This window comes from Ammospiza nelsoni, chromosome 11 (assembly GCF_027579445.1).
Source record: "Ammospiza nelsoni isolate bAmmNel1 chromosome 11, bAmmNel1.pri, whole genome shotgun sequence".
Taxonomy (NCBI): Eukaryota; Metazoa; Chordata; class Aves; order Passeriformes; family Passerellidae; genus Ammospiza; species Ammospiza nelsoni.
In genome coordinates, this window is record NC_080643.1 from 118,416 (window position 1) to 134,583 (window position 16,168).

The 16,168-nt window shown below is 44.8% G+C and overlaps 1 protein-coding gene and 1 long non-coding RNA gene across 3 annotated transcripts in view; both read right to left on the reverse strand.

Annotated features, from left to right (window-relative positions):
* Nucleotides 1-4,993: 4,993 nt before the first annotated feature.
* On the reverse strand, nt 4,994-5,590 carry LOC132078379 (uncharacterized). Its single transcript, XR_009419259.1, has 2 exons — nt 5,352-5,590; nt 4,994-5,226 (listed from the first exon to the last, which is right to left on the reverse strand). It is a non-coding gene; the product is annotated as an uncharacterized LOC132078379 (long non-coding RNA).
* Nucleotides 5,591-7,106: 1,516 nt separating this feature from the next.
* The window catches only part of LOC132078221 (uncharacterized), a 100,715-nt gene continuing 91,653 nt past the window's right edge, over nt 7,107-16,168 (reverse strand). The window contains exons 2-4 of one of the 2 annotated variants that reach the window (XR_009419236.1): nt 10,711-11,016; nt 9,775-10,206; nt 7,107-7,553 (exon numbers count right to left, since the gene is read on the reverse strand). Coding sequence is in view for 1 of the 2 variants with exons in the window: in XM_059480255.1 (XP_059336238.1) it covers nt 7,282-7,553; nt 9,775-10,270 (768 nt within the window). In the remaining variant the exon portion in view is untranslated. Of the gene's footprint in view, nt 7,554-9,774; nt 10,423-10,710; nt 11,017-16,168 lie in introns of those variants that run through there. The other variant, XM_059480255.1, reaches the window with a different exon arrangement.

Sequence of the window (16,168 nt, forward strand, 5' to 3'; positions counted from 1 at the left end):
CCTCTACTTATCTCTCAGACATCTGGGGATGCCAGTCTGTGTCAGGTGCAAACAAAGGCCACCTTGTCATCTGGGAAGGTCCTGCTGGCACCGGGGCTGGGGTCTCTCAGACAGCTGTATTAAACAAAACCAAACATCAGTGCCTGATCTTGGCACCGCATCGGCCAAAACCCCACCACTCTGCTACTCACCGCGCTCCTGAGAAGGCCCGGCACCTCCTGACCCTGACCCTCTGCCACACGTGGAATGCATCTGCCCCTGAAAGAAAGTTAGAACATATGTCAAACACCACCAGGATAACTCACAAGCTGCAAACACCTTATGTCAATCTAGGAACAGCATCTAGAGTCCAAGTACAGCCCACATTGCAAATTTCAACTCCCCAAGGCTTGTCCTATTGCAGCAGGCCATGCGGCAGGGCAGAACAGCTCTGGCACAAATGTATGCACGCACCCGTGACACAGAACGTGACAAACAGGGGGACATGAAACACGACACATCATGATTGTGGTGAGGGCCTCGAGGGGAAAAGGCAAAAGGGACCCCAAAGACACACTAGGGAACACAGCACACCGGACAACACGACACAGACCGGAGCTGTTCTGCACTGCCTGCCTGAAAGCTGCCATCAAAAGTAGAGCCTCTCCCTTTAGCTGTCCTAAGAGGCCCTTGGAGAAGATTGCTTTTCCTGCTGCCAATTTTCAAATCTACCCCAAGAACTCCCAACCCACTATTCTCTCATCTCCAGGCCAAGGCCCCCGACTTATCTTTTGCATGATGGGTGATGTGGGTCCGTGTTGCACCTGAAATGAGTCTGCCTTGGAGGGCCCTGTGATGCCTCTGGGACAGCTGCAATAAAGAAAACCAAAACCAAAGTATGAGTTCAGAGCTATGTGGGCCAAATCCCACCAAGGCAGCTACTTGCCCTTTCCTGAGTGTGCCTGGCTCCTTCAGGCTCCAGCTTGATCCCCATTCCAAGGCGGTGGCCTTCATTAGGGGTGGCACCTGGCTAAGAGAAAGGCACAGTTAAATGGCACTCCTGTGAGTGCAGTGGATGACCTTGTGTGCTCTAAGACATGGGAATGCCTCTGCTAGGCTTCTGAACAGCCTTGTGTGGGGGGGCCCTCAAATAAACACCCTTTCTCACCCTGCTGCCTTCAAAACCCCTCCCAAGAACTCCTAAACTGGATACCTGATCACCCTCCCTCTCCCAGTCACCATCCTCAACTCACCTGAAGCCTCAATCTCAAACATCATCCTTGACACTGGGCAGATCCCTCTTGTGACACGATGAATCTGCTGAAAAATCATTATGCCTAAGAGCTCAGCAATAACAACCACTTCTCTCCGCTGCTCACCTTGGCTGCTGGTATCCAGATTGACTTCCTAAAAAGAAAGACAAAGACCAGAGCTGTAACAGAGTCACCATACACACTTCTGCTGCAGAGACAAATGGGGCCTTACCTCCTTGGGGGAATCCCCTCACCTGGCATGGGGCCCTCTGGCACAGATTTAATCCATCTGAATCTGAAAAAAATTTAGGACAAGAGTCACACTGTTGCAGGATAACTGATGAGCTCCAGATATCCTGTGTCCATCTACAACTCCCATCTAGAGTCCAACTACACCCCACATTACACATTCCAAGTCCCCGGGACTTCTCCTATCGCACCAGGCTGTGCGGCAGGGCTGAGCAGCCCCATCCCAAATGTGTGCTGACACCCGTGACACAGGACAGGACGTGACAAACAATGGGCACAAGACACAGACACAAATCTCTTGGCAAGGAAAATGGCTGCAAGGACGGAGAGAATGCAAAAGGACATGACCGAGCTGAGACGATGGTGAGCTGATGAGGCTCAGAGAACCCTAAAGGAAGAAGATGATAACTGAATGATTAATTCCAAGGACAGCAAAGATGGATGCCTAGGAATCCTACTGTCAGAATGCTGTACCTAACCTCATTTTATTGCAAGTCCTAATCCACCATAATGGATCCAGGTGGGGCACAGCTGTCCGTACAGCTCAGAACAAGACCTGACAAGACACCTGACTGGATGCATCCAAAGAGAGAAGAGAGTCTGATGCCTGTCTGAGCTCCCGAGTCAAAAGTTCTGAGGCCCGGGTGCCAGACCAGGGAATGCAGAGATCACAGATGCTAACAATGATGCCAGGGGTACTGACAGGGCCCTCAAAGGCCTAAGGTGAAAGACAGGAGATACACAAACAACACACAATGCACAACAGACAAGTGACACGATACACACCAGGACTGCTCTGCCCTGCACACCTCAGCACTGTGATCAAGTGAGACTTGGCTTTCATGGGCCCTAACGAGCCGTTTAATGAACACTCCCCCCTCCAAACTGAACTCAAAAACTCCTCCCAGTAATTCCCAAACAAGCACCATGCCTTCATCCCCACTGTGGGTCACAGCCCTCTACTTATCTCTCAGACATCTGGGGATGCCAGTCTGTGTCAGGTGCAAACAAAGGCCACCTTGTCATCTGGGAAGGTCCTGCTGGCACCGGGGCTGGGGTCTCTCAGACAGCTGTATTAAACAAAACCAAACATCAGTGCCTGATCTTGGCACCGCATCGGCCAAAACCCCACCACTCTGCTACTCACCGCGCTCCTGAGAAGGCCTGGCACCTCCTGACCCTGACCCTCTGCCACACGTGGAATGCATCTGCCCCTGGAAGAAAGTTACAACATATGTCAAACACCACCAGGATAACTCACAAGCTGCAAACACCTTATGTCAATCTAGGAACAGCATCTAGAGTCCAAGTACAGCCCACATTGCAAATTTCAACTCCCCAAGGCTTGTCCTATTGCAGCAGGCCATGCGGCAGGGCAGAACAGCTCGGGCACCGATGTGTGCACGCACCCGTGACACAGAACGTGACAAACAGGGGGACATGAAACACGACACATCATGCTTGTGGTGAGGGTCTCGAGGGGAGAAGGCAAAAGGGATCCCAAAGACACACTAGGGAACACAGCACACCGGACAACACGACACAGACCAGAGCTGTTCTGCACTGCCCCCCTGCCCACTGCCTCTCCCTTTAGCTGTCCTAAGAGGCCCTTGGAGAAGATTGCTTTTCCCTCTGCTAAATTTTAAATCTGTCCCAAGAACTCCCAACCTGCTACTCTCTCATAGTCCCATCTCCAGGCCGTGGCCCCCGACTTATCTTTTGCATGATGGGTGATGTGGGTCCGTGTTGCACCTGAAATGAGTCTGCCTTGGAGGGCCCTGTGATGCCTCTGGGACAGCTACAATAAAGAAAACCAAAACCAAAGTATGGGTTCAGAGCTATGTGGGCCAAATCCCACCAAGGCAGCTACTTGCCCTTTCCTGAGTGTGCCTGGCTCCTTCAGGCTCCAGCTTGATCCCCATTCCAAGGCTGTGGCCTTCATTAGGGGTGGCACCTGGCTAAGAGAAAGGCAAAGTTAAATGGCATTCCTGTGAGTGCAGTGGATGACCTTGTGTGTTGTAAGACATGTGAAAACCTCTCCTAGGCTTCTGAGAAGCCTTGGGGGAAAGGCTTTTTTTTTTTCCCCTCAGATAAACAAATAAATACCCTTTCTCACCCTGCTGCCTTCAACCTCCACCCCACACACAACCACAATGACTCCTAACAGGATGCCTGCTTACCCTCCCTCTCCTAGTCACAATCCTCAACTCATCTGAAGCCTCAATCTCAAACATCATCCTTGACACTGGGCAGATCCCTCTTGTGACATGATGAATCTGCTGAAAAAAGCCTTGTGTTTGATACAACCTGGAATTTCAAGACATTGCACTCCTCAAAAACCTAAAAAACTAAAAAAAAAAAAAAAACCTGAAAACAAAAAGACAACCAAAAACAAAACAAACCCACAAAAACTAAAAAAAAAAAAAAAAAACAAAAACAAAAAACCCCCATGAAACAAAAAAATGCCCAAAAACAAACAAAAACCCCAAAAAAAATCCAAAAACCAAATCCCCCCAAAAAGAACGAAAACAAAAAACCAACCAAACCAACCAACCAAAAACCAACCAAAAAAGCCACGAAAAATCAAAAAGTCCACAAAAAATAACCCCAAAAAAACCGAAAAACCCCCAGAAAAATCCAACCAAAAAAAAAAAGAAAAAGGAGAGCAAAACCAAAAATTACAAAAGTACCTTACCACTCCTCAACACACAATCCAAAATCACAAACTTAAATACTCCCTGTATTTCATGTTGTTTTCTTCACAGAATCTTCCAAGCCTCTGTGTTTTAGATGCCCAGAAACACCTGCTGGAAACAAGCTGAGATGGGCTGAAAAACCCTCTTCACTGAAATGAGAGGAGAGCTCTTACCCCAGCACATCCCAGAGAGGGAATGAAGCCCCTCAGCCACGGCTGGGGTTAATATACCCCTGATTGTGCCCGCCTCTCGTTCCCATGGCACCCAGGAAAAGGGAGGGGGGGGCTAATCCCACTGGGTATAAAAGCCCTCAGAGCAGCTGCAGCTGTTTGGCTCCTCTCAGATTCAAGGGCAGTAAAGGGCTCGTTATAGAAGAAAACTTCAGAAAAATAACAGCACTTTCTTTTTTGCAACAGCTACTTGGAGCAGAAGAACAGAAAACTGGTAAGATATAAAACTTTGTGGTAAGATTACATTACTGGATAAATTGGGTAATTTTCTGTTACCTTACATAATTATTCTGTATTTAACAAAAGCCATCTAATAAATTCACACTCAAAACTCCAGCAGCCCAGCTGGCCCTACCAAATCTCTATGTTTATACATACAGTAAACAAAACCAAAATCCCAGTAATACCTATCAGAAATCTATGAAAGAAACCTATTGAAATTAATCCTACCTCAAATAGAAACCAACCCATCCAGAAAGTTAGCTTCACTCAAAAACCAATTTACACAGAGTTAATAATATCAAGAAATAAAACAACACACCATATACCACCAATGAATATAATACTGAAGAAAAAAAAAAAACACTTTTTTTTTTTAAATTTAAACTAACTTCTTTTATTAGCTAGAACAAAAGCTTTTCCAGGACTGTAACAACAACTTCTTCTACTTCTGAAATGTCCTTTCTCATTCCAAGATTCCTTACAACTTCTGAGTTTACATCCAAGCAAAAAGCAAAATTCGTGCACTTGTGCGTCCGATGCTCCTGTCAGATTCTGTTGCCCTCCACATCTTCTTACACTTTCAGTCGTCACGCTGTCCTGCCGTGATGAGTTTGACGGAAGAATTGGTAAACGTTAAGAGAGTATTTCCCTGCCTCCCTCCCCAGAGCTGGTTTCCTTAGTGCATTTCACTCAATCCCAGGCCGGCAGTGATGCACGCTCACCTCAACGCTCACAGCTGCTCGGTTAAATTCGGCTATAATCGGCTACACTCGGCTATTGTCGGCTGCATTCCTCTGGACTCGCCTCTTCGGCGCACCTCGGCTCGCTTCGGCCGAACTCGGAGCCGCTCCGTGCGTTCGGCGCGGCTCGGCTTCATTCGGTCGAACTCGGAGCCACTCTGTGCTCGGCGCGGTTCGGCCGAACTCGGAGTCGCTCTCCGTGCTTTCGGCGCGCCTCGGCTCGGCTCCCTGAGGGCGGGCAAGCGGCGCCGCCTCACGTTAAACTCGCCCGGCTCGGGGCTCTCCTGCTGCCGCGTCCCGCGGGCGGCGCGGCCATCGCACGGACACGACCGGGAGCGCGGGGTGGCACAGGAGCTCATTGGGCTGTGACCGCACTCGCGCTAATTAGCGCGCACGAGAGCAGCGGGCTCGGTTCGGCTGAGCTCGGCTCCGTTCAGGCAGCCTCGCAAGCCTGGCCTCGGTTCGCTCGAGGCCGTCAGGTTCCGCCGGTCTCGCCTGGGTTCGGCTGAGCTCGTTCCATTCGGCCGAAGGCGGCGTCGTTCGCTCGTGTTTTTACAAATATCTTTCTCTATAGATTGTATATTTCTATATTTAAATTTTTATTTCTATAATACTTCTTTTATTCAAAATAAAGCCCCCATCTCTAACCAAATAAATACAAAAAAAACCTTCTTTCAAACGATATTGAAATATTTTTATACTTAGTATAATTATATTCACATTTATATTTAGTTTCTTTTGATGCAGTGTATTAATTATATATAATATATAAAAAATTCTATAAATGTATTTATTTATATTATGTATCATATCTACTGCTACAACTAATTTTTCCTTATGTTTTTAAACTTTATATATATATATATCTCTATTTATTTATGATATATTCCTATACTTAGATTTCTACCTTTATATTATTTGTATTTATAATTTTTGTAATCAAAACACTGCCTATTGACAAATTAAAAAACCTGCTTCATTTAAGTATTTAAAAATATTTTTATATTTATGATTTTCATATTTATATTTATAATTTATTCTATATTACATGAGAACACACCTGCTCCTGCATCCCAGTGGGGCTCCTTCTCCTGGGGACCTTGGGGTGCCCCAACAGCATCAGAGCCCCGAGTCTTCACCCCCTTCTCCTCTATTTAGAAACTACACTACAACTTTTTTCTGGAAACAAAGACATTACCTAAATCCTCTCCCTGTGTCCTAGACAGATAGATATTCAGTTATTAGTTGGCTGGGCAGCAGTTTCTTAAACAGAATGATAAACAAGATGTGAACATTTTAGCTACAAGCAAATAGGCAAATCTGAACAAGGTACCAATGGCCAGCCACTGAAGTTATTTTGAAGCAGTTTTTAAAACAAGAAAATAATGATACTACAAAAATTAAGCAAAAAGCTAACTACTGGCTAAGAAAGAAGGAAAAATTAACTTTTGACAACAACATTCCAACAACACAGGCTTTTTCCCGATGTCATACCTTACAACTACCTCTCTTGGGAATTCTCATCCCAAAAGGAATAAATACCTCAGAGCGTCCTAAAGCAAAAAGTAGTACACATGAGCTCCTCACACTCCCAGGAGGCCAGCACAGTGTGCACTGACTCTGCAACAAATTCTGCTCACTGAGGGTCTGCAAACAAAGGTTCAACTGATGAACTGAACTGATTGTAAAGGGAGGTTTTCTAAGCACAGAAGCACAACAAAGAACAAGCAGAAACAATTCTTAAATAAATCTGCAAGTTTTATTTAGCATATATGCGACTGATTTCCACCCTGTGGCTTCTCACTTTGATTTGTCTGTACGTTCAGGAAGACGACAATGCACACTCTGCCTTCCCTGAGCCCCCCACAGCAGCTGAGCGCTGCTCCGTGCGCTCAGATCATCAGGAGCTGGATTACACGTGCCCGGATGGACTGGAACTGCTCTGCTGCAGATTCAGGAGACGATGGCAGAGAGGGGCTGGTTGAGGCATTGTCCCAATTCCATTTCTGTGTGACGAGAAGTGGTTTGTTCCCAACAGCTGCGACAATCCCCAGCTCGCTTCCGTGGTGAGTACCGATGGCACACAAATGGCAGCCTGAGGAAATCGTGTTCTGGGCTCTAAGTGGTCGGGACAGGGTCTGATTTTTTGTTTTGTATCTGTATGATGATTAGTACAACAGGGCTCTGATGGATGAGATGGCAACACAGAATTAAAAACTCCTCAATAGGATTACATCGACTTCTAGGAAAAGACAAAAGCCTAGGACCCTTCTGAAATCTACTTTTAATCCGAAGCACGGGGATTGTCAGTATGCTGCACCTTCCAGCTTTTCAAAGCAGCTTACTTCTGAAGACCAGGAAATACTGATTTCTACAGAAACCATAGGCAACCCCCAGGCTAATCTCAGCACCACTGTTTAATAGGGGATCTGCCAGCGTGCCAGTCCAGCTTCAAGTGTGCTTTATTTCAGTCTAACATCCCCACAAAATTCTTCTCACATCTCCCAACCCTGAAATCTTATTTTTCCCTAAATCTTCTCATCATTAGCAATTTCCAAGTAACATGGTATTTTTACAACATTCAAAAATGTCATGCTGGACTGTGCTAGAGAGTAATCTGCAAATATAAGCTTAGCAAAGTTTGAATTGACTTGTCCAGAGAAAAAACCTACAAGTGAACACCTACACCTGCCTACAAAGAGCTAACAAGCCCCTGGCAGCTGCCAGCATCAAAGCACAGCGGATGTTTCTAATACAGGGTAAGGATAACAATATCACCTTCTGCTCTCTCCAGCTTCTTTTCCCGGCAGTCATATTTTGCTTCTTATGATTTTTTTAGTCTCTGCATCTTCTTGAACAGCACCGAGCCCGACGACAAGGATACGAGAGTCTTTCCCTGCCGGACGGAGAGAACCAGGAAAACAGTTAAAATAAGAACAGGGCAGTTTGAAATTCATACTTGCAACGAGAAGCAGCGCCTAACCAACAGAACAAAGGTAAACAAAGCATGATACCTCCCTGGGGACAGAAGACTTATAAACTCTCCAGGATTTACAATTCTAGCGACCAACCCCTTCAGGAGAGCAGCCAAGTGTCCCATGGGGTGGTGCTGCACCAAAGAACCATCTGAGAGGTTCCAAAGAGTGAAATGCACAATATTTTGCAAAGCCGTAAAGTCTTGCAAAATAACAAAAATACAACAGATATAAACTACAGGGCAAGAGTACAAGTGTTCACTTTGGGAGCTGGAACCATCCAGGTGAGCACCTGATAACTGGATCCTCACCAGAGTTTGAACCCTTCAGGACACAGAAGGGTTTTCCCCTGGAATTTCACAGACTGAGTTTTGATAGAAGTACACTTGCCAGATCCTCAGAAACATCGCCCATTCTCCAGGTGTGTGGAGAGAACTGCAAATGGCTCTCACGTAGTTTGAGCTAGTTCTGTAAGGTCTCAGGGTGAATTTCACCAGATGCAACCAAACTGGGCAACTCCCAGTGGGACAGAAGGAGCCCAAAGCTTGTTTTACCCAAAGCTTCGGTAAGCAGAGCTCCAGCAAATACTGAGGAAACAGACATAACAAAAAATAATAAACATGCACTTTTTTTTTTTTTACTCTTGTTTTTTTTTTTTTTAATGCAGATGAATAAAACAATTAAGGAGAATGTGAAAAACTCACCATTACTGAACATCTGTAAGCTGACCATCCTTAGCATAGAGGACTCCAAAGTTAAAATTCACCGATCCCTGGGAAATAAAACCAAATATTAACTGATACACAGTCAAACAGCAGACATAAAAATGTGTTTCCTCTAAGGACTATCAGGTATGTATGTATCTTTGCATACATCCTACACGTTAGAACATACACTTTATACCATCTCCTAATACGTAAAAAATTACCTTTAAACTTTGATAGTATAGCATAAAATTATGAACTTCAATTGGCGACCTGTTATTATTAAGTTGGTGCAGAAAGCATCTCATGGCAGCAGAGCTCTGAACCCCGCTCAGACACGGTTCAGTACACACAGCCCACGGCACTGCGCGCGTCACCCGCGGTCAAGGCCGGCCCCTCGCTCGCGAGGAGCCGCCGCCGGGGTGGCAGCGGGCGAGCAGCCCCGGCAGCGCCGGCCGGACCACGCGCCCGCGGCCGCCCGGGGCAGGCGGTCCGCCCGCCGGCCGCGACCCTGCTCCAGCCCCACGGCTCGCCAGCGAGCGCAGGCACGGCCACGAGACGGGCGAGCGGCCGGGGCAGACGCTGGCGGGGGACGGGATGCCGATCAGCCCTCGCCCGGCGCAGTGCCAGGGCCCTCCTCGCCCCCTCCTCTGCCCCAGGGGGGACGCGGGCACGGCGGCCAGGAAACATCCAGAGGCCCGTGGCCGTCCGCGGGGATGCGCTTACCTGGTCGGGGCCCAAGCGAGCTGTCCGCAGCTGGGAGAAGAGAGGCAGTGCGGGCGGAAGCGGGTACGGCTCGGCCGGAAGTACCGCAGCGTACGGCGGGGCTCCGGCGCCCGGCCTGCGCCCGCCCCGCGCTCACGGCTGAGCCGCGCTCGTGTCCTATCGGCCCTGGCCGCGCTCGGCGTCGGGTGGGTGCTGCCTGGCCGGACGGCAGGCGTGGCGGCTTCGCTCTCCGGAGAGACAGCAGAGTGCGCCCGCCGGTTGGAAGGGCGCAGGTCTGGGGTGGCCAAAATGTGTTACCGCTGGACACGGGCGCACAAAAAAGTGCTCGGTTCTCTGTTCCCGGCCTCCCTCGCTGCTGCTCCCGATCTCCAGCTTGGAAGAATGTGTAGCACTGAGAGCGCCAGATAGTGAGAAAATACAGATTTGGGAGCCCTGGACAAAACAGGAAAAGGAAGACGTTTAATCCAAGCCAAGATTCCAGCTGTAAAAAATACATCGCTTTTCCGCTTTCAGTTTTGATGGGTTACCTATGTTTGTCTGTGAGTCAAAAAACCCCAAAGAACAAAAAACCACAAGAAAAACCCTCCCCTACACCCTAACACGTTTTAAAATGCCAACTAATCGCTGCAAGTGTTGCAGCAGCAGAGGAAAAAGGAAAATAAGCAGCCTGTAATTTTTATAGGCTCCTTTGTCACATATGTGCTTAAAGTAAATCACCCAAATAATGCTTTTAATTCCGCATTAGTGCATACAGCCGGTTACTGATTTTTATGGCTGATGGTTAGGCTTTCTGAACACTTAGTATTTCAGTAATACAAGGAAGGAAATGCTGAGCACAGATGTTTGCAAACAGTGATAATAAGATAATAAGTTTCTGCAAAGTAAAGACAAGCTCTTGACGTCACAGACCTACTCTTATTGATGCAGAAAAAATACCTTAATGCATTCAGTAAAAAGTTATCAGGAATTCCTGGCTGGTGCTGCAGTGGGCAGAGATACGGTGGGCTATGCCTGAACATTTAAAGATTGTTCTGTCATTGTTTGAGCTGGCCTGGTGGAGGTACTTCTCATATCTAATGCTTTTAATTTTCTTTAGTTGACAACTGTAGCTGAAGCCCGATGATGAAGAAGTATGTTTGGGAGATGGCAGAGGCTGGAGGGTGCTGTAGTAGTTCTTTTCTTTCTTGCAGGGCAAGGCGAGGCAAAGCCATTCTCATCACCACAACTCACAGGAATTGAAAGCTGGGGAATAAGAAGAGGGTTTTAAAGAAGTGGATGGCTCCAGTCGGAGCACAGGATCTGAGCCCCTTAAGATTAGACCACAAAAACAAAATTGCTGTAGGTCTGTGCCTAATTCCTGCTTCTCTCTTTTTACTACCTGTACCCAGTGTATGCTTGGTCTGGAGTATCAAAACTAGACAATCTGTTTCTGAGACAGATCTGACTTTCAGCACACGTGCTCTTCCTAACTAGCATCATGCTGCCTGCAGCCTTTCCACATTCTCCTTGCCAGGAAAATACCACACGTACTTTTAAGACATCAATACAAGTCAAGAGCACTTGTTGATCCTCTGCTCATCCAGGCATGATTTTGGAGATTCAGTATGGACCTGTTGGGACAAGCAGGGGCTCCAAGCAGCCTCTGTGATGAGAAGCATGTCACTTCTTGCAGTCACCCTCCTGCGTATTAGCTATTTCCTACCAGGTGAAAGGAGGTGTGCAAATTCTTCTGGTATCAAAAATTTTATGGCACATGCCACCTGGGCACATTCCTGAGTATGCCTCTGGCAGCTGCCAGTTCTCAACACTGCTTAAATAGTTCTCTGCCCCAAAAGAATTTACTGATTTTCTTGATTCTTCCCAGAAGATTGTAAGTGAACCTGACGGAGCAGAAAGTGAAGAGAACATATTTTTGTGGGCACTGGTTCGGAGCACAAAATTTAACTTCGGCTCAGAACCCTTTTACAAAGATCTTCGAATACTGCCAAACTACAACAGAGACTGGCTGCAAGTGAATGAAAAAGCACACCAAATCTCTTTTGCCCTTTAAAAGATAGAAACTCCCTAGAAGACAATTATATTTAGCAGTGTTGAGAAAAAATGCTTTAGGAGTAATCAACACAGAAAAGGTCCTCTTCTTTTTATGCTGGGTTGTCTACTTTCCTGTTCCTTCTTTAAAATTGTTTCTCTACATCTGAGAAAAAATAGAAAAATTAAAGCAATTTTCCTGTGTCACTCATAGACAGGAAATGGTGATGTGTTTAAACACTGATCTAGTGTACAGAAACCCTCCTCACATAGCTGCAGGGACATTATATATATCTCACCTTCCTAGCGTAAGTTACTTTGAAGCCCCTCTGGGTAGAAACACAGAGACAAATGCAATCCCATGCATTGTGCTGCTCAGACCCTCTCTCCTCACAGAGACTTTTCCTCCCCAAGAGCAAAAAATACAAGGGGCCACTATAAGGTCACATGAACCAGAACACAATGAAAGAGGGGGAGGATCTATAGGCAATATATGCCCAGTATTGTCTGCTCCTTCAATAGCTTTTAAGTGCAAGAAAATTAGCTGTGACTCTTTTGACATGAAGCGACCACCAGTGCTCCTGAGGTGTTGCTGGATTGGAGTTCCAGAACTCAAAGTATTTCTGTGAAGGAGTAGGAATGTTAGGAGTTTGCTCCTGAAATCTTTCTCTCCAAACAGGTACTATCCCTTTGAGAGTAACAGGCATCTCACGTGGTTGTTTTTATTTAGTACCTTCCTGGTTTTGGCAGAGGTTTTCCTTCTTTGACTGACTTACTCATGTCAAGGCTCCTACTTGTGAAGGCTCCTGTCTTTGACCTTTCTAAAACAGGTGGCAAGGCAGTAGTTGTGAGTGAAATATCTACTATGGTGTTGTAAAGGCTTTTGTTGCAGTTTTATGATGTAGCTTCTATGGCAATGGAGAGGCTGAAAGTGCTATTTCCATGTGAAAATATGTCCGTTTCTCATGTCTGCTATGTCACGTCATGTTAACACATTAAATGGTTGAACCCACATTTTATTTCAAGTTTATTGATAGTGCTGGTAGAGAAGGAGAACACAAGCTGAAAATAACATTGTGCATGATTTTTATCACATGCACATGCTGTGCTGAACCTGGAGGCATTCATTGAGCAGAAACTTGTTTATCCAAAACAGGCATAGTCCATTGCATAGTTTATCCATATGATCACTCTGTGGTCACTAACCCTGGTTTCAGAATTTAGTCATCACATTAGGCAACCAGTTATTGGGGACAAAATTGTCAGTTATTCTGAGAATCTTTGTCTGACTGGCAGAGTTAGATGAGGATCCATCTAACTCTGGGACTGGGAAAAACCTAAGCAAAGCAAAGGAGAATTTTCTAGCTCTGCTATCAGCTCCATGCCAAGTAGACAGAAGGAAATAATGAATAGTCACTGTTGCTTGTTTAAACTGATGTGATATTTCTTATGCTCAGGAGAGAGACTGATAGCAGGCATTGCAAAGCCACCCTTGTCACATCTTTAATTTTAAAAGAGGTTTTTTTTGTGGAAAAGGCGCAAATTAATAATTTCTCCCTCCTCAAAGTATTTCAGGCAAACTGGCCTTTTCCAACAGAAATTCCTTTTAACCACTTTAAGTCCTAAGTAGTTGTTCTTGTAAATAGAGAACTGAGATATTAGGCCATAGTAACAATAAAGTCTCATCCCAGTCTATTAAAATATTGAATGGAGATTGATATCTATCTCAGGCAGCAATATGCAGGGGCAGGAACTGTAGTATTTTCCCCCGTTTTAAATTATTAAGCTCTGGAATAGAGAGGTTTTTTTTTCAGAATTTCTTATCAGCATTTTGCCTACATGAGCAACTAAATAAGCATCTTACCACACTCTTTCCAGGGATAAGATAATTCATATATGGGTAACTATTTTCTGTGCGTCTCGTAAATACATTGGGAGAAGCCTAAATTTTCTCTTCAGTTGATACCACTATTAAAGAGAATTGGGCCAGAAAGAAAGGTTTGAAAATGTCTCAATTTCTACAATTTAATTTACTTTTCCTCCTTTTACCTGAGACGTTTTAAAGCCAAATGCCTTATTATAGTTTTCCAGTTGGGAATGTAATGCAGCATTGGTGGATTCACTGCCAGTCACAGCTATCAACACAGCTTGAATGTATCATACTGGATGCTCAGAGATAAGTCTCAAGGTAAGTCATAGAGTTATTTGGTTTAATATTTTTTAAAAAATTATTGGGCAATTTGCTATCTGCCTAAAGCACTGCTCCAAATTTATCTGTTTTCTCATTATTAATTGGTATATAGTACTCTAAGGCAGATGGCATATTCAGGTATGCAGAATGTAACAAAGGAAGAAATTAAATGCAGTCCTCTTGGCACTTTGTTTTCCTACTAAACCCTTATGACACGTTACTCATTATTTAGCTTACAAATTCATTATTTCCACTGTAATCTTGCTGGCTTGTGGCACAGGTGCAGAAAAGCCAAGCAGTAAATAACTGAACTAGGAATCTTGAGAACTGATATCAATAATTCCACAGCCATTTCAAAGTTCTTTGTGTTGAACCTAAATGTGAGATCTCCATTCTTTTGTTAGCTCTCCTGAGAGAGATAGGATTGTTAATATTCATCTTCCGCTGATACGATTTGGTTTCAGAGGCTCCTTGGGAACCAGACAGATCGGAATAATATAATCATCGTAAATTGCTTGTGGCAAAAATTGTATATAAGGCCGCTCTATTACATACATTCAGTCTCTGGACAGCAACAAAAACATCATGACTGCATTAGACTTTTAACAAGATTTTGACAATTGATGAAGCAAATGCAACCTTTAAAACCAAAAGTTCCCTCCCCCTCTCCTTATCATGTCTGAACTGTCAAGAGAGAAATCTGGTCCACCTCCTTCATGAATTAGTCTCTCTATTTATGTATTGCCTTCCTCAGTGTTCCCATTTGCTACAAAGCTAGCCAACCCAGCTAATTTTGTTCCAGCATTATTAAAATTACTATTACCATTGCAAATGTTTCCAAGGGAGATAATATTAATAACAGTCTCTCTCATCAGATCCTGTCAGTTCCTGGAGTGATTAATATTCCTGTCTGCAAGAAGCATCATATCATTTATAGAGGGCATATTGCTTGACTCATAGGCTATTATTCTTCATGGTCTGTGATGAGTGCATTGTGATGTGTTATTATTGCTTTACTGCTTACACATCTTGAGATACCTTATAAAGCAGTTAGGAATAAGATGAAATTCAGATAGATTCAGCTCTATCTCACACTCTGCAGTAGTGTATCTGTGTATCTGTCACGCCAAAGCCATGACAGATATATAAAATGCATCTCTCTGAAGACCACCACAAGCAAAACATGCCTGTTCATGTGGCAGGAACAAGTCGTGCTGTGGAGGCGGCAACATCTCAGTGTGCTATTAAGGTGACTTTTAAGTTTCCATTCAGATTTAAAATCCACTAGTTGTCACCTTGAAGCACTATCACCTCCAGACTGTGCAGAAAGGTGCTCCCTTTCATCATTGAAGAAAAAACAATGGCAAAATTGTCCACTTTACAGTGGAGGCACGTGTCTTTTCTGAGGCAAAGAACATGGTTTCATTACTGTGGTAGCAAACCTTGCAAGACTACACAGCACTTGCTACAGACAGAACAGTTCTGTCTCTGTCCCTGGCTTATTCTGCAAAGGACAACTTTAGTAGCTAGGCTGGTAAAAGAAAAGGCTGCATAATTCTTTCGAAGAAGTTGTCTTTTTGTCATTCTGCCTTCTGGGCACAGAGTCCACTCTGGAATCTACTACACTGTGTCATTTTACAGTTTTTCTGCTCAGAGGGTGCTTAAAACTGAGCCAGTGGCAACAGAAGTAAAACAAACAAACAAAAAACAGAGAACAAACTAGCAGGCTGGGGAGGAGCATGAGGGGAAGCGAGGGGCAGTTACGAAGTGAGGGACGGTATGCCCAAACGTATTTATCTGCTTTTGCAGTCTGTTTTGCTTTTGTTTAGGATGTCTGCTCTTTGGGCAGGAAAAATATATTTTTTCCTTGGCATGCATAACAAATAATAACAGCAGATTTCCAAGAAGGTTGTCAGGACACACTGGATCTTTATATATGTTCATATTTTGTTCTCCCAGAGATCCTACTTATGGGTTTAAAAATGACAGAAGTAAATTATTGTCTTGCTAATTAAATCCACATAGGGACCTGTGCTATACAGATTACATTTTAATTGGTTATTTCATCATTTTTGCACTATATCTGAAAAGCGGGTTTCATGCTAGGTTAGTACAGATTGAGCAGATTAGTGTCTATGTATGTGTGGGCAGTGTATGTGATAAAAGGATGTGGAT